Below are 24439 nucleotides of genomic sequence, written 5' to 3'. Positions count from 1 at the left end.
AAGAATAACCCATCAGGACCTGAGTCTGTTATCGGGTTACTACAATAACCCATCAGGACCTGAGTCTGTTATCAGGTTACTACAATAACCCATCAGTCTGACCTGAGTCTGTTATTATCAGGTTACTACAATAACCCATCAGGACCTGAGTCTGTTATCAGGTTACTACAATAACCCATCAGGACCTGAGTCTGTTATCAGGTTACTACAATAACCCATCAGGACCTGAGTCTGTTATCAGGTTACTACAATAACCCATCAGGACCTGAGTCTGTTATCAGGTTACTACAATAACCCATCAGGACCTGAGTCTGTTATCAGGTTACTACAATAACCCATCAGGACCTGAGTCTGTTATCAGGTTACTACAATAACCCATCAGGACCTGAGTCTGTTATCAGGTTACTACAATAACCCATCAGGACCTGAGTCTGTTATCGGGTTACTACAATAACCCATCAGGACCTGAGTCTGTTATCGGGTTACTACAATAACCCATCAGGACCTGAGTCTGTTATCGGGTTACTACAATAACCCATCAGGACCTGAGTCTGTTATCGGGTTACTACAATAACCCATCAGGACCTGAGTCTGTTATCGGGTTACTACAATAACCCATCAGGACCTAACCCATCAGGACCTGAGTCTGTTATCTGAGGTTACTACAATAACCCATCAGGACCTGAGTCTGTTATCAGGTTACTACAATAACCCATCAGGACCTGAGTCTGTTATCGGGTTACTACAATAACCCATCAGGACCTGAGTCTGTTATCAGGGGTTCAGGACCTGAGTCTGTTATCTGGTTAACCCATCAGGACCTGAGTCTGTTATCGGGTTACTACAATAACCCATCAGGACCTGAGTCTGTTATCTGGTTACTACAATAACCCATCAGGACCTGAGTCTGTTATCTGGTTACTACAATAACCCATCAGGACCTGAGTCTTATCAGGTTACTACAATAACCCATCAGGACCTGAGTCTTATCAGGTTACTACAATAACCCATCAGGACCTGAGTCTGTTATCAGGTTACTACAATAACCCATCAGGACCTGAGTCTGTTATCAGGTTACTACAATAACCCATCAGGACCTGAGTCTGTTATCAGGTTACTACAATAACCCATCAGGACCTGAGTCTGTTATCAGGTTACTACAATAACCCATCAGGACCTGAGTCTGTTATCAGGTTACTACAATAACCCATCAGGACCTGAGTCTGTTATCAGGTTACTACAATAACCCATCAGGACCTGAGTCTGTTATCAGGTTACTACAATAACCCATCAGGACCTGAGTCTGTTATCGGGTTACTACAATAACCCATCAGGACCTGAGTCTGTTATCGGGTTACTACAATAACCCTTCAGGACCTGAGTCTGTTATCGGGTTACTACAATAACCCACCAGGACCTGAGTCTGTAATCAGGTTACAAGAATAACCCATCAGGACCTGAGTCTGTTATCAGGTTACTACAATAACCCATCAGGACCTGAGTCTGTTATCAGGTTACTACAATAACCCATCAGGACCTGAGTCTGTTATCTGGTTACTACAATAACCCATCAGTACCTGAGTCTGTTATCTGGTTAATACAATAACCCATCAGGACCTGAGTCTGTTATCTGGTTAATACAATAACCCATCAGGACCTGAGTCTGTTATCTGGTTACTACAATAACCCATCAGGACCTGAGTCTGTTATCTGGTTACTAGTCTGTTATCTGGTTAACCCATCAGGACCTGAGTCTGTTATCAGGTTACTACAATAACCCATCAGGACCTGAGTCTGTTATCTGGTTAATACAATAACCCATCAGGACCTGAGTCTGTTATCAGGTTACTACAATAACCCATCAGGACCTGAGTCTGTTATCTGGTTACTACAATAACCCATCAGGACCTGAGTCTGTTACTGGTTACTACAATAACCACATCAGGACCTGAGTCTGTTATCAGGACCTGAGTCTGTTATCAGGTTACTACAATAACCCATCAGGACCTGAGTCTGTTATCAGGTTACTACAATAACCCATCAGGACCTGAGTCTGTTATCAGGTTACTACAATAACCCATCAGGACCTGAGTCTGTTATCAGGTTACTACAATAACCCATCAGGACCTGAGTCTGTTATCATCAGGACCTGAGTCTGTTTACAATAACCCATCAGGACCTGAGTCTGTTATCAGGTTACTACAATAACCCATCAGGACCTGAGTCTGTTATCTGGTTACTACAATAACCCATCAGGACCTGAGTCTGTTATCAGGTTACAATAACCCATCAGGACCTGAGTCTGTTATCAGGTTACTACAATAACCCATCAGGACCTGAGTCTGTTATCAGGTTACTACAATAACCCATCAGGACCTGAGAGTCTGTTATCAGGTTACTACAATAACCCATCAGGACCTGAGTCTGTTATCAGGTTACTACAATAACCCATCAGGACCTGAGTCTGTTATCAGGTTACTACAATAACCCATCAGGACCTGAGTCTGTTATCAGGTTACTACAATAACCCATCAGGACCTGAGTCTGTTATCAGGTTACTACAATAACCCATCAGGACCTGAGTCTGTTATCAGGTTACTACAATAACCCATCAGGACCTGAGTCTGTTATCAGGTTACTACAATAACCCATCAGGACCTGAGTCTGTTATCAGGTTACTACAATAACCCATCAGGACCTGAGTCTGTTATCAGGTTACTACAATAACCCATCGGGACCTGAGTCTGTTATCAGGTTACAAGGAGAACCCATCAGAGTTATATTGTGTTTCGTGTTTGTGGTCACTTTGGCTCTCCTGACATTGATGAATGTGTTATCCATGTTGTGTTGTCAAAGGCGGAAAGGACCAACAGTGAAGGAAAGACCGGAATGACAAGAAAGGAGGAAGAGAAGCACAGAGAGGATCATGGGTAAGATTATTGTTTCTAGAGGAGTGGATAATACTTCAGGCTTTCCAATTTAACATCTTCTCACACAACTCTGACTACAGCCATGGAGAGAAAATGGTCTACTGCAGATTTAAAATGTTCCATGTTCTCCATCTTTTCAATCCAATGTTGGTACCTGCTATCAGACACCGTATTCTCACGCTAGAGAAACTTAAAGCGGCTGGAGTCAAGGTTATTACAAATGCATCAATCAATTATGGAGACTGTCTTTACACTGCAGGACACCCAAACTCTCCTGGGCCCAACGTCTGTCCCACGCCCTCCACAGTGAGTCCCAGGGTTACAGCACAGTAGGAGAGGCAGCACCACCCCCTCGCTGCCTCTCCTTACCCTCCAACCTGTACCCGTCGGAGCCAGATGAGGACCAGACGATATCCCCCTACGCCAGCTACACATCTCTCTCTGAGCAGACTGAACCCATCATCTGTGGCTGGCTGGATAAGCTATCACCACAAGGGTATGCCGGGTCCGGGTCCTGGTCCGGGTCCTGGTCCGGGTCCTGGTCCGGGTCCTCCTTTCCTCCCTCCGTCTTCTCCTCCCTTCTGAGGAACTGTCTCTGCCTCGTGTCTGTCCTCTCAAACCGGTGTGTCTCTCTTCTTTCGTTCATTTGTTCTTTCTTTCTTCTTATTGTGTTTCTCCAGTCTGTGTTTGTGTTTCTTGCTAAATGCTAAACAGTTGATATACAGAACCTTCAGAAATTATTCACACCTCTTGACTTTTTCCACATTTTGTTGTGTTACAGCCTAAATTTAAAATGGATTAAATTGAGATTTTGCGTCACTGACCTATACACAATACCTCATAATGTTAAAGTGGGATTATGTTTTATACATTTTTACCAGTTAATTAAAAATGAAAAGCTGAAATGAGTCAACAAGTATTCAAACCATTTGTTATGACAAGCCTAAATAAGTTCAGGAGTAAAAATTAGCTTAAAAAGTCCCATGATAAATTGCATAAGAGTGTTTAACATGGTTGTTGAATGACTAGCTCATCTCTGTACCTCACACCAGTATCTGTAAGGTCCCTCAGTCGAGCAGTGAGTTTCAAACACAGATTCAACCACAACCAGGGAGGTTTTTCAATGCCTCGCAAAGAAGGACACATATTCGTAGATGGGTAAACATTTAAAAGCACATTTTGAATATCCCTTTGAGCATGGTGAAGTTATTAATTACACTTTGGATGGAGTGTCAATACACATAGCCACTACAAATATACAGGTTTCCTTCTTAATTCAGTTGCCGGAGAGGAAGGAAACTGCTCTGGGATTTCACCATGAGGCCAATGGTGACTTTAAAACAGTTTCAGAGTTTAATGGCTGTGATAGGAGAAAACTGAGGATCAACAACATTGTAGTTACTCCACAATACTAACCTAAATGACTGAGTGAAAAGAAGGAATCCTGTACTGCACTGGTTCACAATCCTGGTCCTGTTTTTGCCCTAGCACTACACAGCTGATTCAAATGGTCAACTCGTCATTTTTTATTTTTTATTTTACCTTTATTTAACCAGGCAAGTCAGTTAAGAACAAATTCTTATTTTCAATGACGGCCTAGGAATAGTGGATTAACTGCCTTGTTCAGGGGCAGAATGACAGAGGTGTACCTTGTCAGCTCGGGGATTTGAACTTGCTAGGGTTAGGCTAACGCTCTAACCACTTGGCTACCCTGCCGCCCCAATTATATCAATCATGAGGCTTTCATTTGAATCATGTTTGTAGTTCTAGAGCAAACATGTAAATGTGCACCCCTTTGGGTGCCCAGGACCAGGATTGAGAACCACTGCTGTACAGAATAAAACTATTCCAAAACATGCATCCTGTTTTGCAATAAGCCACTAAAGTAAAAATGTGGCAAAGAAATAAACTTTTTGTCCTGAATACAAAGTTGTTATATTTGGGGAAAATCCAACAAAACACATCACTGAGTAACACTCTTAATATTTTCAAGCATGGTGGTGGCTGCATCATGTTATGGGTATAATTGTCATCGGCAAGGACTAGGGAGTTTTCTTTTAGGATACAAATAAACGTAACTGAGCTAAGCACAGGCAAAATCCTGAATGTTCCTGAGTGACCTAAATACAGTTTTGAATTAAATCGGCTTAAATCTATGTCAAGACTTGAACATGGCTGTCTAGCAATAATCAACAACCAACTTGACATACTGAAGATTTCTTCTTTTTTTTTACTCAGACTCACAGCTGTAGTCACTGCTAAAGGTGCTTATACAAAGTATTGAATCAGGGGTGTAAATACTTATGTAAATGACCTGTATTTCTTAAAACATGTTTTCACTTTGTCATTATGGGGTATTGTGTGTAGATGGGTGATACGTGTTTTCATATTTAATCCATTTGAAATGCAGGCTGTAACACAACAAAATGTGGAATAAGTTGAGGGGTATGAATACTTTCTGAAGGCTCTGCCTCATGTCTGTCCTCTCAACCCTGTCTCTTCCTACTTCCCACTGGTCTCCAGTCTGTTTTGGTGTTTCTTGTTAAATGCTAATCAGTTCCTATAGGTCAACAGCTCTGCTTCGCTCTTGAAATGTTAGATTTCTTTTCTCCTTTTAAAAAAAATCAGTGGTATGAGAATCTGATCATTGTTATATTTGGCATTCTAGGAACTATGTATTCCAGAAACGCTATGTGAAGTTTGATGGCAAAAATCTGCTGTACTTCGGCAGTGAAAAGGTAGGCTCCTTTTTTCCTGAATGACGGAATGTACAGCATATTGATTGAGAGAACCAGGATTGTTCATCATGTGGCTCTTTACTATTGTCTCCAAGGACCCGTACCCCAAAGGAGTGATTCCTCTGGCTGCCATACAGATGGCCCGCATGGCCAAAGACAATAAATTTGAGATAGTGACAAGTCACAGGACGTTTGTCTTCCGGGCTGATAACGAAGGTAAACAAAAAAGTACCTTAACAACAGCAATTCAAATCTCACACACAAAGCAACTACAGACGTCAGTTGTCCCACTTCTCTACACTTCTCCCAAAGTGTGTTCTTGCAAATTCCCCGTCATTATTTTCAAAGCATTGAATATGTGTTGTTAAATCCACGTGTGCAAGTGCATATTTTTAGGAGAATGGTGTAGGATCGGGACACAGCTATAGAGGAGTCCTCAGGGCATACAAGCAGAAACCAACCATGTGACAACCTCTATGTTGGACTAAGGTTGACCTCCGTGAGACTAGATTGTTTCAGTTACTGTCATAAACTCCTAGTAGAAACTTCTTGTTTGGGACTTTATTTTAGGCTACTGATTCCTATGGTATTTACCTATTAGGAAATCTAATGGTGTCAATAGATAGTTTCTGATACAATTGGTAACTGACTGGTACAGAAGGGTAGTTGGTTTGAATCCATACGACGCAAACAATAAATTCACATATTTTTCTTGTTATTACCATTTTACCATATACTTTCATAGTAAATACCTGGTATTTTTTTGTACTATAAAATAGTTAGTATTACCACTGTCTTTCTACCTGTCCCCTCTCAGTGCAGAGACATCAGTGGTGCAGTACTCTACAGGGGAGGGTGAAGGAACAGCTTGTGTTCGGGCGCCCTCGCTTCGGTCCTGGCAGCCACTGTCAGAGGAGTGGTCCTCTGGAGCTCAAAGGTACCAAGTCAAAAGTCTACGTGGCCATCAACACAGAGCAGGTCTGGCTGTACAAGACTGAGCAGTGTTTTAGGAATGGCATTGGAATCACGCTGATCGAGGCCAGAGGAGCTACGATTAGAGACGGCAAAGGAAAAAGCTTTGACCTCATCACACCTTACAAAACATTCAGGTTTGTATTTACCGACGTGGCAATAACACACATTTCTCTAGTTTTAGTTTTAGCAACAATAAAGTCTGTTCATCATGGACTTCCTACACTGCTGTTTCTGAAAGAAAAAGAAAACAAAAAATGGTGATTGATTGATTGTCCCTGTAGTTTCACAGCTGAGTCTGAGCGGGATAAGAGGGACTGGATGGAGGCTGTACAGGAGTCCATAGCAGAGACCCTGTCTGACTACGAGGTGGCTGAGAAGATCTGGTCCAACAGGTTCAATAAGCTCTGTGCTGACTGCCAAGCAGTCAACCCTGACTGGGCCTCCATTAACCTCTGTGTTGTCATCTGTAAGAACTGTGCAGGTGAGACAGCGTTTCCCCTACTATTGTATAGGTGGGACGGGCTTCCCCTCCCTAGCTCTGTTGCCCCCCCCTGCCTAAAAGAGTGGGGTTGCAGTTTGATGCCTGAGGGCCTGGTTGGGTGTTGCTTTGGGGGACTTAGCGTCCCGCCTGGTGAGTGTGACTGATGAGATGTCATTGGCAGCTGTTGGCCAGGTGTCTTAGTTATCAGCCCATTGTCATGAGCCACAACAGTTGAATTCTCACCTGTGTTGTTGTAGCACACCTGTTGTGTTGTAGCACACCTGTTGTGTTGTAGCACACCTGTTGTGTTGTAGCACACCTGTGGTGTTGTAGCACACCTGTGCCAGGTGACGTGCTATGTTGCTCTAGAAGTGTTTCCAAATACAAACATCATGTCCCTCTCTCGTGGTTCTCTGTAGAGAGGCAGCGCCTTGAGTGTCCTGTTACCAACACAATACCACCGTCTCGTACCAGGAGAGTGATTATGGAGGTCTTTTGTCCCCTTTTCCCCTGCAGGTCAACACAGAGGTCTGGGGACTATGGTGTCTAAAGTACAGAGCCTGAAACTGGACACCAGTGTGTGGAGCAACGAGATCGTCCAGGTGAGAGGAAAGGGAACGGTTCTTCAGGGAGATGGAAAGGGAACGGTTCTTCAGGGAGAAGGAAAGGGAACGGTTCTTCAGGGAGGAGGAAAGGGAACGGTTCTTCAGGGAGGAGGAAAGGGAACGGTTCTTCAGGGAGGAGGAAAGGGAACGGTTCTTCAGGGAGGAGGAAAGGGAACGGTTCTTCAGGGAGGAGGAAAGGGAACGGTTCTTCAGGGAGGAGGAAAGGGAACGGTTCTTCAGGGAGGAGGAAAGGGAACGGTTCTTCAGGGAGGAGGAAAGGGAACGGTTCTTCAGGGAGATGGAAAGGGAACGGTTCTTCAGGGAGGAGGAAAGGGAACGGTTCTTCAGGGAGGAGGAAAGGGAACGGTTCTTCGGGGAGGAGGAAAGGGAACGGTTCTTCGGGGAGGAGGAAAGGGAACGGTTCTTCGGGGAGGAGGAAAGGGAACGGTTCTTCAGGGAGGAGGAAAGGGAACGGTTCTTCAGGGAGATGGAAAGGGAACGGTTCTTCAGGGAGGAGGAAAGGGAACGGTTCTTCGGGGAGGAGGAAAGGGAACGGTTCTTCGGGGAGGAGGAAAGGGAACGGTTCTTCAGGGAGGAGGAAAGGGAACGGTTCTTCAGGGAGGAGGAAAGGGAGCGGTTCTTCAGGGAGGAGGAAAGGGAACGGTTCTTCAGGGAGGAGGAAAGGGAACGGTTCTTCAGGGAGGAGGAAAGGGAACGGTTCTTCAGGGAGGAGGAAAGGGAACGGTTCTTCAGGGAGGAGGAAAGGGAACGGTTCTTCAGGGAGGAGGAAAGGGAACGGTTCTTCAGGGAGGAGGAAAGGGAACGGTTCTTCAGGGAGGAGGAAAGGGAACGGTTCTTCAGGGAGGAGGAAAGGGAACGGTTCTTCAGGGAGGAGGAAAGGGAACGGTTCTTCAGGGAGGAGGAAAGGGAACGGTTCTTCAGGGAGGAGGAAAGGGAACGGTTCTTCAGGGAGGAGGAAAGGGAACGGTTCTTCAGGGAGGAGGAAAGGGAACGGTTCTTCGGGAGGAGGAAAGGGAACGGTTCTTCGGGAGGAGGATAGGGAACGGTTCTTCGGGAGGAGGATAGGGAACGGTTCTTCGGGGAGGAGGAAAGGGAACGGTTCTTCGGGGAGGAGGAAAGGGAACGGTTCTTCGGGGAGGAGGAAAGGGAACGGTTCTTCGGGGAGGAGGAAAGGGAACGGTTCTTCGGGGAGGAGGAAAGGGAACGGTTCTTCGGGGAGGAGGAAAGGGAACGGTTCTTCGGGGAGGAGGAAAGGGAATATTTTCCAAGGATACTGAAATTAGTTTGTTTTGTTGTGTATCAGGTACTTTATCGCCACTTTTACCTCCAAAAAAATCCATTATATTGGAACAGTTTTTAAATATATTTTGTACCTTTTTAAGTTGAAAGTCAGATGATAGACTGTGAATATACTAAAACCCTCATGACTTCCCTTTTTTATTCTGTGTTTGTGTTCGTCAGCTCTTCATAATGTTGGGGAACGACCGAGCCAATGAGTTCTGGGCGGCCAGGTTATCTCCAGCCGACGGGTTAGACCGTGACGCCACACCGGACCAGCGGAAGGAGTTCATCATCCATAAGTACCGTGAGGGGCGCTACCGACACCCCCACCCCCACCCCCACTTCAACACACAGGAGGAGCTGCTCAAGGTACAAGGAACACAAATGGTATAGATTTCAAATGTATAGCTGCTATAAGAGGATTCAAAGGACGTGTGTAGCGGGCTCCCGAGTGGCACGGCGGTCTAAGGCACTCCATCACAGTGCAAGAGGCGTCACTACGGTCCCTGGTTTGAATCCAGGCTGACTTGCCGAGTTAAATAAAGGTTCAATATAATAAAAATGATAGGTTATATTCGTACCATTAAACCCTTAACACTAGTGTACAAGGTGCACGAATGGAGAACATTTTCTAGTTTGTTATGAAGGAACAATTAAATTACTATCTGTCTTGACTGCCTTGGCTGACTGCTGTGCCTCACAGTAAAAACACATGGAGGGACCCTACCCTTACAGTAGAAACACATGGAGGGACCCTACCCTTACAGTAAAAACACATGGAGGGACCCTACCCTTACAGTAAAACACATGGAGGGACCCTACCCTTACATTAGAAACACATGGAGTTGGGACCCTACCCTTACAGTAGAAACACATGGAGGGACCCTACCCTTACAGTAGAAACACATGGAGGGACCCTACCCTTACAGTAGAAACACATGGAGGGACCCTACCCTTACAGTAGAAACACATGGAGGGACCCTACCCTTACATTAGAAACACATGGAGGGACCCTACCCTTACATTAGAAACACATGGAGGGACCCTACCCTTACAGTAGAAACACATGGAGGGACCCTACCCTTACAGTAGAAACACATGGAGGAGGGACCCTACCCTTACAGTAGAAACACATGGAGGAGGGACCCTACCCTTACAGTAGAAACACATGGAGGGACCCTACCCTTACATTAGAAACACATGGAGGGACCCTACCCTTACAGTAGAAACACATGGAGGAGGGACCCTACCCTTACAGTAGAAACACATGGAGGGACCCTACCCTTACATTAGAAACACATGGAGGGACCCTACCCTTACAGTAGAAACATGGAGGGACCCTACCCTTACAGTAGAAACACATGGAGGGACCCTACCCTTACAGTAGAAACACATGGAGGAGGGACCCTACCCTTACAGTAGAAACACATGGAGGGACCCTACCCTTACAGTAGAAACACATGGAGGGACCCTACCCTTACATTAGAAACACATGGAGGGACCCTACCCTTACAGTAGAAACACATGGAGGGACCCTACCCTTACATTAGAAACACATGGAGGGACCCTACCCTTACAGTAGAAACACATGGAGGGACCCTACCCTTACAGTAGAAACACATGGAGGGACCCTACCCTTACAGTAGAAACACATGGAGGGACCCTACAGTAGAAACACCCTTACAGTAAAAACACATGGAGGGACCCTACCCTTACAGTAGAAACACATGGAGGAGGGACCCTACCCTTACAGTAGAAACACATGGAGGGACCCTACCCTTACAGTAGAAACACATGGAGGGACCCTACCCTTACAGTAGAAACACATGGAGGGACCCTACCCTTACAGTAGAAACACATGGAGGGACCCTACCCTTACAGTAGAAACACATGGAGGGACCCTACCCTTACAGTAGAAACACATGGAGGAGGGACCCTACCCTTACAGTAGAAACACATGGAGGGACCCTACCCTTACAGTAAAAACACATGGAGGGACCCTACCCTTACAGTAGAAACACATGGAGGGACCCTACCCTTACAGTAGAAACACATGGAGGGACCCTACCCTTACAGTAGAAACACATGTTGGGACCCTACCCTTACAGTAGAAACACATGGAGGGACCCTACCCTTACAGTAGAAACACATGGAGGGACCCTACCCTTACAGTAGAAACACATGGAGGGACCCTACCCTTACAGTAGAAACACATGGAGGGACCCTACCCTTACAGTAGAAACACATGGAGGGACCCTACCCTTACAGTAGAAACACATGGAGGGACCCTACCCTTACAGTAGAAACACATGGAGGGACCCTACCCTTACAGTAGAAACACATGGAGGGACCCTACCCTTACAGTAGAAACACATGATGGAGGGACCCTACCCTTACAGTAAAAACACATGGAGGGACCCTACCCTTACATTAGAAACACATGGAGGGACCCTACCCTTACATTAGAAACACATGGAGGGACCCTACCCTTACAGTAGAAACACATGGAGGAGGGACCCTACCCTTACAGTAGAAACACATGGAGGGACCCTACCCTTACATTAGAAACACATGGAGGGACCCTACCCTTACATTAGAAACACATGGAGGGACCCTACCCTTACAGTAGAAACACATGGAGGAGGGACCCTACCCTTACAGTAGAAACACATGGAGGACCCTACCCTTACAGTAGAAACACATGGAGGGACCCTACCCTTACAGTAGAAACACATGGAGGGACCCTACCCTTACAGTAGAAACACATGGAGGGACCCTACCCTTACAGTAGAAACACATGGAGGGACCCTACCCTTACAGTAAAAACACATGGAGGGACCCTACCCTTACAGTAGAAACACATGGAGGGACCCTACCCTTACAGTAGAAACACATGGAGGGACCCTACCCTTACAGTAGAAACACATGTTGGGACCCTACCCTTACAGTAGAAACACATGGAGGGACCCTACCCTTACAGTAGAAACACATGGAGGGACCCTACCCTTACAGTAAAAACACATGGAGGGACCCTACCCTTACAGTAGAAACACATGGAGGGACCCTACCCTTACATTAGAAACACATGGAGGGACCCTACCCTTACAGTAGAAACACATGGAGGGACCCTACCCTTACAGTAGAAACACATGGAGGGACCCTACCCTTACAGTAGAAACACATGGAGGAGGGACCCTACCCTTACAGTAGAAACACATGGAGGGACCCTACCCTTACAGTAGAAACACATGGAGGGACCCTACCCTTACAGTAGAAACACATGGAGGGACCCTACCCTTACAGTAGAAACACATGGAGGGACCCTACCCTTACAGTAGAAACACATGGAGGGACCCTACCCTTACAGTAGAAACACATGGAGGGACCCTACCCTTACAGTAGAAACACATGGAGGGACCCTACCCTTACAGTAGAAACACATGGAGGGACCCTACCCTTACAGTAGAAACACATGGAGGGACCCTACCCTTACAGTAGAAACACATGGAGGGACCCTACCCTTACAGTAAAAACACATGGAGGGACCCTACCCTTACAGTAGAAACACATGGAGGGACCCTACCCTTACAGTAGAAACACATGGAGGGACCCTACCCTTACAGTAGAAACACATGGAGGGACCCTACCCTTACAGTAGAAACACATGGAGGGACCCTACCCTTACAGTAGAAACACATGGAGGGACCCTACCCTTACAGTAGAAACACATGGAGGGACCCTACCCTTACAGTAAAAACACATGGAGGGACCCTACCCTTACAGTAGAAACACATGGAGGGACCCTACCCTTACAGTAAAAACACATGGAGGGACCCTACCCTTACAGTAAAACACATGGAGGGACCCTACCCTTACAGTAAAACACATGGAGGGACCCTACCCTTACAGTAGAAACACATGGAGGGACCCTACCCTTACAGTAAAACACATGGAGGAGGGACCCTACCCTTACAGTAGAAACACATGGAGGGACCCTACCCTTACAGTAGAAACACATGGAGGGACCCTACCCTTACAGTAGAAACACATGGAGGGACCCTACCCTTACAGTAAAAACACATGGAGGGACCCTACCCTTACAGTAGAAACACATGGAGGGACCCTACCCTTACAGTAGAAACACATGGAGGAGGGACCCTACCCTTACAGTAAAAACACATGGAGGAGGGACCCTACCCTTACAGTAGAAACACATGGAGGGACCCTACCCTTACAGTAGAAACACATGGAGGGACCCTACCCTTACAGTAGAAACACATGGAGGAGGGACCCTACCCTTACAGTAGAAACACATGGAGGGACCCTACCCTTACAGTAGAAACACATGGAGGGACCCTACCCTTACAGTAGAAACACATGGAGGGACCCTACCCTTACAGTAAAAACACATGGAGGAGGGACCCTACCCTTACAGTAAAAACACATGGAGGAGGGACCCTACCCTTACAGTAGAAACACATGGAGGGACCCTACCCTTACAGTAGAAACACATGGAGGGACCCTACCCTTACAGTAGAAACACATGGAGGGACCCTACCCTTACAGTAGAAACACATGGAGGAGGGACCCTACCCTTACAGTAGAAACACATGGAGGGACCCTACCCTTACAGTAGAAACACATGGAGGAGGGACCCTACCCTTACAGTAGAAACACATGGAGGAGGGACCCTACCCTTACAGTAGAAACACATGGAGGAGGGACCCTACCCTTACAGTAGAAACACATGGAGGGACCCTACCCTTACAGTAGAAACACATGGAGGGACCCTACCCTTACAGTAGAAACACATGGAGGGACCCTACCCTTACAGTAGAAACACATGGAGGAGGGACCCTACCCTTACAGTAGAAACACATGGAGGAGGGACCCTACCCTTACAGTAGAAACACATGGAGGGACCCTACCCTTACATTAGAAACACATGGAGGGACCCTACCCTTACAGTAGAAACACATGGAGGGACCCTACCCTTACAGTAGAAACACATGGAGGAGGGACCCTACCCTTACAGTAGAAACACATGGAGGGACCCTACCCTTACAGTAGAAACACATGGAGGGACCCTACCCTTACAGTAGAAACACATGGAGGGACCCTACCCTTACAGTAGAAACACATGGAGGGACCCTACCCTTACAGTAGAAACACATGGAGGGACCCTACCCTTACATTAGAAACACATGGAGGGACCCTACCCTTACAGTAGAAACACATGGAGGGACCCTACCCTTACAGTAGAAACACATGGAGGGACCCTACCCTTACAGTAGAAACACATGGAGGGACCCTACCCTTACAGTAGAAACACATGGAGGGACCCTACCCTTACAGTAGAAACACATGGAGGGACCCTACCCTTACAGTAGAAACACATGGAGGGACCCTACCCTTACAGTAAAACACATGGAGGGACCCTACCCTTACAGTAGAAACACATGGAGGGACCCTACCCTTACAGTAGAAACACATGGAGGGACCCTACCCTTACAGTAGAAACACATGGAGGGACCCTACCCTTACAGTAGAAACACATGGAGGGACCCTACCCTTACAGTAGAAACACATGGAGGGACCCTACCCTTACAGTAAAAACACATGGAGGGACCCTACCCTTACAGTAAAAACACATGGAGGGACTCTACCCTTACAGTAGAAACACATGGAGGAGGGACCCTACCCTTACAGTAGAAACACATGGAGGGACCCTACCCTTACAGTAGAAACACATGGAGGGACCCTACCCTTACAGTAGAAACACATGGAGGGACCCTACCCTTACAGTAGAAACACATGGAGGGACCCTACCCTTACAGTAGAAACACATGGAGGAGGGACCCTACCCTTACAGTAGAAACACATGGAGGAGGGACCCTACCCTTACAGTAGAAACACATGGAGGGACCCTACCCTTACAGTAGAAACACATGGAGGGACCCTACCCTTACAGTAGAAACACATGGAGGAGGGACCCTACCCTTACAGTAGAAACACATGGAGGGACCCTACCCTTACAGTAGAAACACATGGAGGAGGGACCCTACCCTTACAGTAGAAACACATGGAGGGACCCTACCCTTACAGTAAAAACACATGGAGGGACCCTACCCTTACAGTAGAAACACATGTTGGGACCCTACCCTTACATTAGAAACACATGGAGGGACCCTACCCTTACAGTAGAAACACATGGAGGGACCCTACCCTTACAGTAGAAACACATGGAGGGACCCTACCCTTACAGTAAAAACACATGGAGGGACCCTACCCTTACAGTAGAAACACATGGAGGGACCCTACCCTTACAGTAGAAACACATGGAGGGACCCTACCCTTACAGTAGAAACACATGGAGGGACCCTACCCTTACAGTAGAAACACATGGAGGGACCCTACCCTTACAGTAGAAACACATGGAGGGACCCTACCCTTACAGTAGAAACACATGGAGGGACCCTACCCTTACAGTAAAACACATGGAGGGACCCTACCCTTACAGTAGAAACACATGGAGGGACCCTACCCTTACAGTAGAAACACATGGAGGGACCCTACCCTTACAGTAAAAACACATGGAGGGACCCTACCCTTACAGTAAAAACACATGGAGGGACCCTACCCTTACAGTAAAAACACATGGAGGGACCCTACCCTTACAGTAGAAACACATGGAGGGACCCTACCCTTACAGTAGAAACACATGGAGGGACCCTACCCTTACAGTAGAAACACATGGAGGGACCCTACCCTTACAGTAGAAACACATGGAGGGACCCTACCCTTACAGTAGAAACACATGGAGGGACCCTACCCTTACAGTAAAACACATGGAGGGACCCTACCCTTACATTAGAAACACATGGAGGGACCCTACCCTTACAGTAAAAACACATGGAGGGACCCTACCCTTACAGTAAAAACACATGTTGGGACCCTACCCTTACAGTAAAAACACATGGAGGGACCCTACCCTTACATTAGAAACACATGGAGGGACCCTACCCTTACAGTAAAAACACATGTTGGGACCCTACCCTTACAGTAGAAACACATGGAGGGACCCTACCCTTACAGTAGAAACACATGGAGGGACCCTACCCTTACAGTAGAAACACATGGAGGGACCCTACCCTTACAGTAGAAACACATGGAGGGACCCTACCCTTACAGTAGAAACACATGGAGGGACCCTACCCTTACAGTAGAAACACATGGAGGGACCCTACCCTTACAGTAGAAACACATGGAGGGACCCTACCCTTACAGTAGAAACACATGGAGGGACCCTACCCTTACAGTAGAAACACATGGAGGGACCCTACCCTTACAGTAGAAACACATGGAGGGACCCTACCCTTACATTAGAAACACATGGAGGGACCCTACCCTTACAGTAAAAACACATGTTGGGACCCTACCCTTACAGTAGAAACACATGGAGGGACCCTACCCTTACAGTAGAAACACATGGAGGGACCCTACCCTTACAGTAAAAACACATGGAGGGACCCTACCCTTACAGTAGAAACACATGTTGGGACCCTACCCTTACATTAGAAACACATGGAGGGACCCTACCCTTACAGTAGAAACACATGGAGGGACCCTACCCTTACAGTAAAACACATGGAGGGACCCTACCCTTACAGTAGAAACACATGGAGGGACCCTACCCTTACAGTAGAAACACATGGAGGGACCCTACCCTTACAGTAGAAACACATGGAGGGACCCTACCCTTACAGTAGAAACACATGGAGGGACCCTACCCTTACAGTAGAAACACATGGAGGGACCCTACCCTTACAGTAGAAACACATGGAGGGACCCTACCCTTACAGTAGAAACACATGGAGGGACCCTACCCTTACAGTAGAAACACATGGAGGGACCCTACCCTTACAGTAGAAACACATGGAGGGACCCTACCCTTACAGTAGAAACACATGGAGGGACCCTACCCTTACAGTAGAAACACATGGAGGGACCCTACCCTTACAGTAGAAACACATGGAGGGACCCTACCCTTACAGTAGAAACACATGGAGGGACCCTACCCTTACAGTAGAAACACATGGAGGGACCCTACCCTTACAGTAGAAACACATGGAGGGACCCTACCCTTACAGTAGAAACACATGGAGGGACCCTACCCTTACAGTAGAAACACATGGAGGGACCCTACCCTTACAGTAGAAACACATGGAGGGACCCTACCCTTACAGTAGAAACACATGGAGGGACCCTACCCTTACAGTAGAAACACATGGAGGGACCCTACCCTTACAGTAGAAACACATGGAGGGACCCTACCCTTACAGTAGAAACACATGGAGGGACCCTACCCTTACAGTAGAAACACATGGAGGGACCCTACCCTTACAGTAAAAACACATGGAGGGACCCTACCCTTACATTAGAAACACATGGAGGGACCCTACCCTTACAGTAAAACACATGGAGGGACCCTACCCTTACAGTAGAAACACATGGAGGGACCCTACCCTTACAGTAGAAACACATGGAGGAGGGACCCTACCCTTACAGTAGAAACACATGGAGGAGGGACCCTACCCTTACAGTAGAAACACATGTTGGGACCCTACCCTTACAGTAAAACACATGGAGGGACCCTACCCTTACAGTAGAAACACATGGAGGGACCCTACCCTTACAGTAGAAACACATGGAGGGACCCTACCCTTACAGTAGAAACACATGGAGGGACCCTACCCTTACAGTAGAAACACATGGAGGGACCCTACCCTTACAGTAGAAACACATGGAGGGACCCTACCCTTACAGTAGAAACACATGGAGGGACCCTACCCTTACAGTAGAAACACATGGAGGGACCCTACCCTTACAGTAGAAACACATGGAGGGACCCTACCCTTACAGTAGAAACACATGGAGGGACCCTACCCTTACAGTAGAAACACATGGAGGAGGGACCCTACCCTTACAGTAGAAACACATGGAGGAGGGACCCTACCCTTACAGTAGAAACACATAGAGGGACCCTACCCTTACAGTAAAAACACATGGAGGGACCCTACCCTTACAGTAGAAACACATGGAGGGACCCTACCCTTACAGTAGAAACACATGGAGGGACCCTACCCTTACAGTAGAAACACATGGAGGGACCCTACCCTTACAGTAAAAACACATGGAGGAGGGACCCTACCCTTACAGTAGAAACACATGGAGGAGGGACCCTACCCTTACAGTAGAAACACATGGAGGGACCCTACCCTTACAGTAAAAACACATGGAGGGACCCTACCCTTACAGTAGAAACACATGGAGGGACCCTACCCTTACAGTAGAAACACATGGAGGGACCCTACCCTTACAGTAGAAACACATGGAGGGACCCTACCCTTACAGTAGAAACACATGGAGGGACCCTACCCTTACAGTAAAAACACATGGAGGGACCCTACCCTTACAGTAGAAACACATGGAGGGACCCTACCCTTACAGTAGAAACACATGGAGGGACCCTACCCTTACAGTAGAAACACATGGAGGGACCCTACCCTTACAGTAAAACACATGGAGGGACCCTACCCTTACAGTAGAAACACATGGAGGGACCCTACCCTTACAGTAAAACACATGGAGGGACCCTACCCTTACAGTAGAAACACATGGAGGGACCCTACCCTTACAGTAGAAACACATGGAGGGACCCTACCCTTACAGTAGAAACACATGGAGGGACCCTACCCTTACAGTAGAAACACATGGAGGGACCCTACCCTTACAGTAGAAACACATGGAGGGACCCTACCCTTACAGTAGAAACACATGGAGGAGGGACCCTACCCTTACAGTAGAAACACATGGAGGGACCCTACCCTTACAGTAGAAACACATGGAGGGACCCTACCCTTACAGTAGAAACACATGGAGGAGGGACCCTACCCTTACAGTAGAAACACATGGAGGGACCCTACCCTTACAGTAGAAACACATGGAGGGACCCTACCCTTACAGTAGAAACACATGGAGGGACCCTACCCTTACAGTAGAAACACATGGAGGGACCCTACCCTTACAGTAGAAACACATGGAGGGACCCTACCCTTACAGTAGAAACACATGGAGGGACCCTACCCTTACAGTAGAAACACATGGAGGGACCCTACCCTTACAGTAGAAACACATGGAGGGACCCTACCCTTACAGTAGAAACACATGGAGGGACCCTACCCTTACAGTAGAAACACATGGAGGGACCCTACCCTTACAGTAGAAACACATGGAGGGACCCTACCCTTACAGTAGAAACACATGGAGGAGGGACCCTACCCTTACAGTAGAAACACATGGAGGAGGGACCCTACCCTTACAGTAGAAACACATGGAGGGACCCTACCCTTACAGTAGAAACACATGGAGGGACCCTACCCTTACAGTAGAAACACATGGAGGGACCCTACCCTTACAGTAGAAACACATGGAGGGACCCTACCCTTACAGTAGAAACACATGGAGGGACCCTACCCTTACAGTAGAAACACATGGAGGGACCCTACCCTTACAGTAGAAACACATGGAGGAGGGACCCTACCCTTACAGTAGAAACACATGGAGGGACCCTACCCTTACAGTAGAAACACATGGAGGGACCCTACCCTTACAGTAGAAACACATGGAGGGACCCTACCCTTACAGTAGAAACACATGGAGGAGGGACCCTACCCTTACAGTAGAAACACATGGAGGGACCCTACCCTTACAGTAGAAACACATGGAGGGACCCTACCCTTACAGTAGAAACACATGGAGGGACCCTACCCTTACAGTAGAAACACATGGAGGGACCCTACCCTTACAGTAGAAACACATGGAGGAGGGACCCTACCCTTACAGTAGAAACACATGGAGGGACCCTACCCTTACAGTAGAAACACATGGAGGAGGGACCCTACCCTTACAGTAGAAACACATGGAGGGACCCTACCCTTACAGTAGAAACACATGGAGGAGGGACCCTACCCTTACAGTAGAAACACATGGAGGGACCCTACCCTTACAGTAGAAACACATGGAGGGACCCTACCCTTACAGTAGAAACACATGGAGGGACCCTACCCTTACAGTAGAAACACATGGAGGGACCCTACCCTTACAGTAGAAACACATGGAGGGACCCTACCCTTACAGTAGAAACACATGGAGGGACCCTACCCTTACAGTAGAAACACATGGAGGGACCCTACCCTTACAGTAGAAACACATGGAGGGACCCTACCCTTACAGTAGAAACACATGGAGGGACCCTACCCTTACAGTAGAAACACATGGAGGAGGGACCCTACCCTTACAGTAGAAACACATGGAGGGACCCTACCCTTACAGTAGAAACACATGGAGGAGGGACCCTACCCTTACAGTAGAAACACATGGAGGAGGGACCCTACCCTTACATTAGAAACACATGGAGGGACCCTACCCTTACAGTAGAAACACATGGAGGGACCCTACCCTTACAGTAGAAACACATGGAGGAGGGACCCTACCCTTACAGTAGAAACACATGGAGGAGGGACCCTACCCTTACAGTAGAAACACATGGAGGGACCCTACCCTTACAGTAGAAACACATGGAGGGACCCTACCCTTACAGTAGAAACACATGGAGGGACCCTACCCTTACAGTAGAAACACATGGAGGGACCCTACCCTTACAGTAGAAACACATGGAGGGACCCTACCCTTACAGTAGAAACACATGGAGGGACCCTACCCTTACAGTAGAAACACATGGAGGGACCCTACCCTTACAGTAGAAACACATGGAGGGACCCTACCCTTACAGTAGAAACACATGGAGGGACCCTACCCTTACAGTAAAAACACATGGAGGGACCCTACCCTTACAGTAGAAACACATGGAGGGACCCTACCCTTACAGTAGAAACACATGGAGGGACCCTACCCTTACAGTAGAAACACATGGAGGGACCCTACCCTTACAGTAGAAACACATGGAGGGACCCTACCCTTACAGTAGAAACACATGGAGGGACCCTACCCTTACAGTAAAAACACATGGAGGGACCCTACCCTTACAGTAGAAACACATGGAGGGACCCTACCCTTACAGTAGAAACACATGGAGGGACCCTACCCTTACAGTAGAAACACATGGAGGGACCCTACCCTTACAGTAGAAACACATGGAGGGACCCTACCCTTACAGTAAAAACACATGGAGGGACCCTACCCTTACAGTAGAAACACATGGAGGGACCCTACCCTTACAGTAGAAACACATGGAGGAGGGACCCTACCCTTACAGTAAAAACACATGGAGGGACCCTACCCTTACAGTAGAAACACATGGAGGGACCCTACCCTTACAGTAGAAACACATGGAGGGACCCTACCCTTACAGTAGAAACACATGGAGGAGGGACCCTACCCTTACAGTAAAAACACATGGAGGAGGGACCCTACCCTTACAGTAAAAACACATGGAGGAGGGACCCTACCCTTACAGTAGAAACACATGGAGGAGGGACCCTACCCTTACAGTAGAAACACATGGAGGGACCCTACCCTTACATTAGAAACACATGGAGGGACCCTACCCTTACAGTAGAAACACATGGAGGAGGGACCCTACCCTTACAGTAGAAACACATGGAGGAGGGACCCTACCCTTACAGTAGAAACACATGGAGGGACCCTACCCTTACAGTAGAAACACATGGAGGAGGGACCCTACCCTTACAGTAGAAACACATGGAGGGACCCTACCCTTACAGTAGAAACACATGGAGGAGGGACCCTACCCTTACAGTAGAAACACATGGAGGAGGGACCCTACCCTTACAGTAGAAACACATGGAGGGACCCTACCCTTACAGTAGAAACACATGGAGGGACCCTACCCTTACAGTAGAAACACATGGAGGGACCCTACCCTTACAGTAGAAACACATGGAGGAGGGACCCTACCCTTACAGTAGAAACACATGGAGGGACCCTACCCTTACAGTAGAAACACATGGAGGGACCCTACCCTTACAGTAGAAACACATGGAGGGACCCTACCCTTACAGTAGAAACACATGGAGGGACCCTACCCTTACAGTAGAAACACATGGAGGGACCCTACCCTTACAGTAGAAACACATGGAGGGACCCTACCCTTACAGTAGAAACACATGGAGGAGGGACCCTACCCTTACAGTAGAAACACATGGAGGAGGGACCCTACCCTTACAGTAGAAACACATGGAGGGACCCTACCCTTACAGTAGAAACACATGGAGGGACCCTACCCTTACAGTAGAAACACATGGAGGGACCCTACCCTTACAGTAGAAACACATGGAGGGACCCTACCCTTACAGTAGAAACACATGGAGGGACCCTACCCTTACAGTAGAAACACATGGAGGAGGGACCCTACCCTTACAGTAGAAACACATGGAGGAGGGACCCTACCCTTACAGTAGAAACACATGGAGGGACCCTACCCTTACAGTAGAAACACATGTTGGGACCCTACCCTTACAGTAGAAACACATGGAGGGACCCTACCCTTACAGTAGAAACACATGGAGGGACCCTACCCTTACAGTAGAAACACATGGAGGGACCCTACCCTTACAGTAGAAACACATGGAGGGACCCTACCCCTACAGTAGAAACACATGGAGGAGGGACCCTACCCTTACAGTAGAAACACATGGAGGGACCCTACCCTTACATTAGAAACACATGGAGGGACCCTACCCTTACAGTAGAAACACATGGAGGGACCCTACCCTTACAGTAGAAACACATGGAGGGACCCTACCCTTACAGTAGAAACACATGGAGGGACCCTACCCTTACAGTAGAAACACATGGAGGAGGGACCCTACCCTTACAGTAGAAACACATAGGGACCCTACCCTTAAACACATGGAGGGACCCTACCCTTACAGTAGAAACACATGGAGGGACCCTACCCTTACAGTAGAAACACATGGAGGGACCCTACCCTTACAGTAGAAACACATGGAGGGACCCTACCCTTACAGTAGAAACACATGGAGGGACCCTACCCTTACAGTAAAAAACATGGAGGGACCCATGGAAACACATGGAGGGACCCTACCCTTACAGTAGAAACACATGGAGGGACCCTACCCTTACAGTAGAAACACATGGAGGGACCCTACCCTTACAGTAGAAACACATGGAGGGACCCTACCCTTACAGTAGAAACACATGGAGGGACCCTACCCTTACAGTAGAAACACATGGAGGGGACCCTACCCTTACAGTAGAAACACATGGAGGGACCCTACCCTTACAGTAGAAACACATGGAGGGACCCTACCCTTACAGTAGAAACACATGGAGGGACCCTACCCTTACAGTAGAAACACATGGAGGGACCCTACCCTTACAGTAGAAACACATGGAGGGACCCTACCCTTACAGTAGAAACACATGGAGGAGGGACCCTACCCTTACAGTAGAAACACATGGAGGGACCCTACCCTTACAGTAGAAACACATGGAGGGACCCTACCCTTACAGTAGAAACACATGGAGGGACCCTACCCTTACAGTAAAAACACATGGAGGGACCCTACCCTTACAGTAGAAACACATGGAGGGACCCTACCCTTACAGTAGAAACACATGGAGGGACCCTACCCTTACAGTAGAAACACATGGAGGGACCCTACCCTTACAGTAGAAACACATGGAGGGACCCTACCCTTACAGTAGAAACACATGGAGGGACCCTACCCTTACAGTAGAAACACATGGAGGGACCCTACCCTTACAGTAGAAACACATGGAGGGACCCTACCCTTACAGTAGAAACACATGGAGGGACCCTACCCTTACAGTAGAAACACATGGAGGGACCCTACCCTTACAGTAGAAACACATGGAGGGACCCTACCCTTACAGTAGAAACACATGGAGGGACCCTACCCTTACAGTAAAAACACATGGAGGGACCCTACCCTTACAGTAGAAACACATGGAGGGACCCTACCCTTACAGTAGAAACACATGGAGGGACCCTACCCTTACAGTAGAAACACATGGAGGAGGGACCCTACCCTTACAGTAGAAACACATGGAGGGACCCTACCCTTACAGTAGAAACACATGGAGGGACCCTACCCTTACAGTAGAAACACATGGAGGGACCCTACCCTTACAGTAGAAACACATGGAGGGACCCTACCCTTACAGTAGAAACACATGGAGGAGGGACCCTACCCTTACAGTAGAAACACATGGAGGGACCCTACCCTTACAGTAGAAACACATGGAGGGACCCTACCCTTACAGTAGAAACACATGATGGAGGGACCCTACCCTTACAGTAGAAACACATGGAGGGACCCT

General features: G+C 47.7%; 1 protein-coding gene across 1 annotated transcript in view; it reads left to right on the top strand.

Annotated features, from left to right (window-relative positions):
- LOC118378380 (arf-GAP with Rho-GAP domain, ANK repeat and PH domain-containing protein 3-like) overlaps positions 1 to 24439 on the top strand; it is an 81057-nt gene that overhangs the window by 24787 nt on the left and 31831 nt on the right. The window contains 8 exon segments of the mRNA XM_052518280.1: positions 2857 to 2930; positions 3190 to 3426; positions 5599 to 5668; positions 5764 to 5884; positions 6486 to 6777; positions 6925 to 7124; positions 7641 to 7726; positions 9212 to 9400. Of these exon segments, the coding sequence (XP_052374240.1) occupies positions 2857 to 2930; positions 3190 to 3426; positions 5599 to 5668; positions 5764 to 5884; positions 6486 to 6777; positions 6925 to 7124; positions 7641 to 7726; positions 9212 to 9400 (1269 nt within the window).

This window comes from Oncorhynchus keta, chromosome 4 (assembly GCF_023373465.1).
Source record: "Oncorhynchus keta strain PuntledgeMale-10-30-2019 chromosome 4, Oket_V2, whole genome shotgun sequence".
NCBI lineage: Eukaryota > Metazoa > Chordata > Actinopteri > Salmoniformes > Salmonidae > Oncorhynchus > Oncorhynchus keta.
This window is presented reverse-complemented; position numbering and strand designations above follow the sequence as displayed.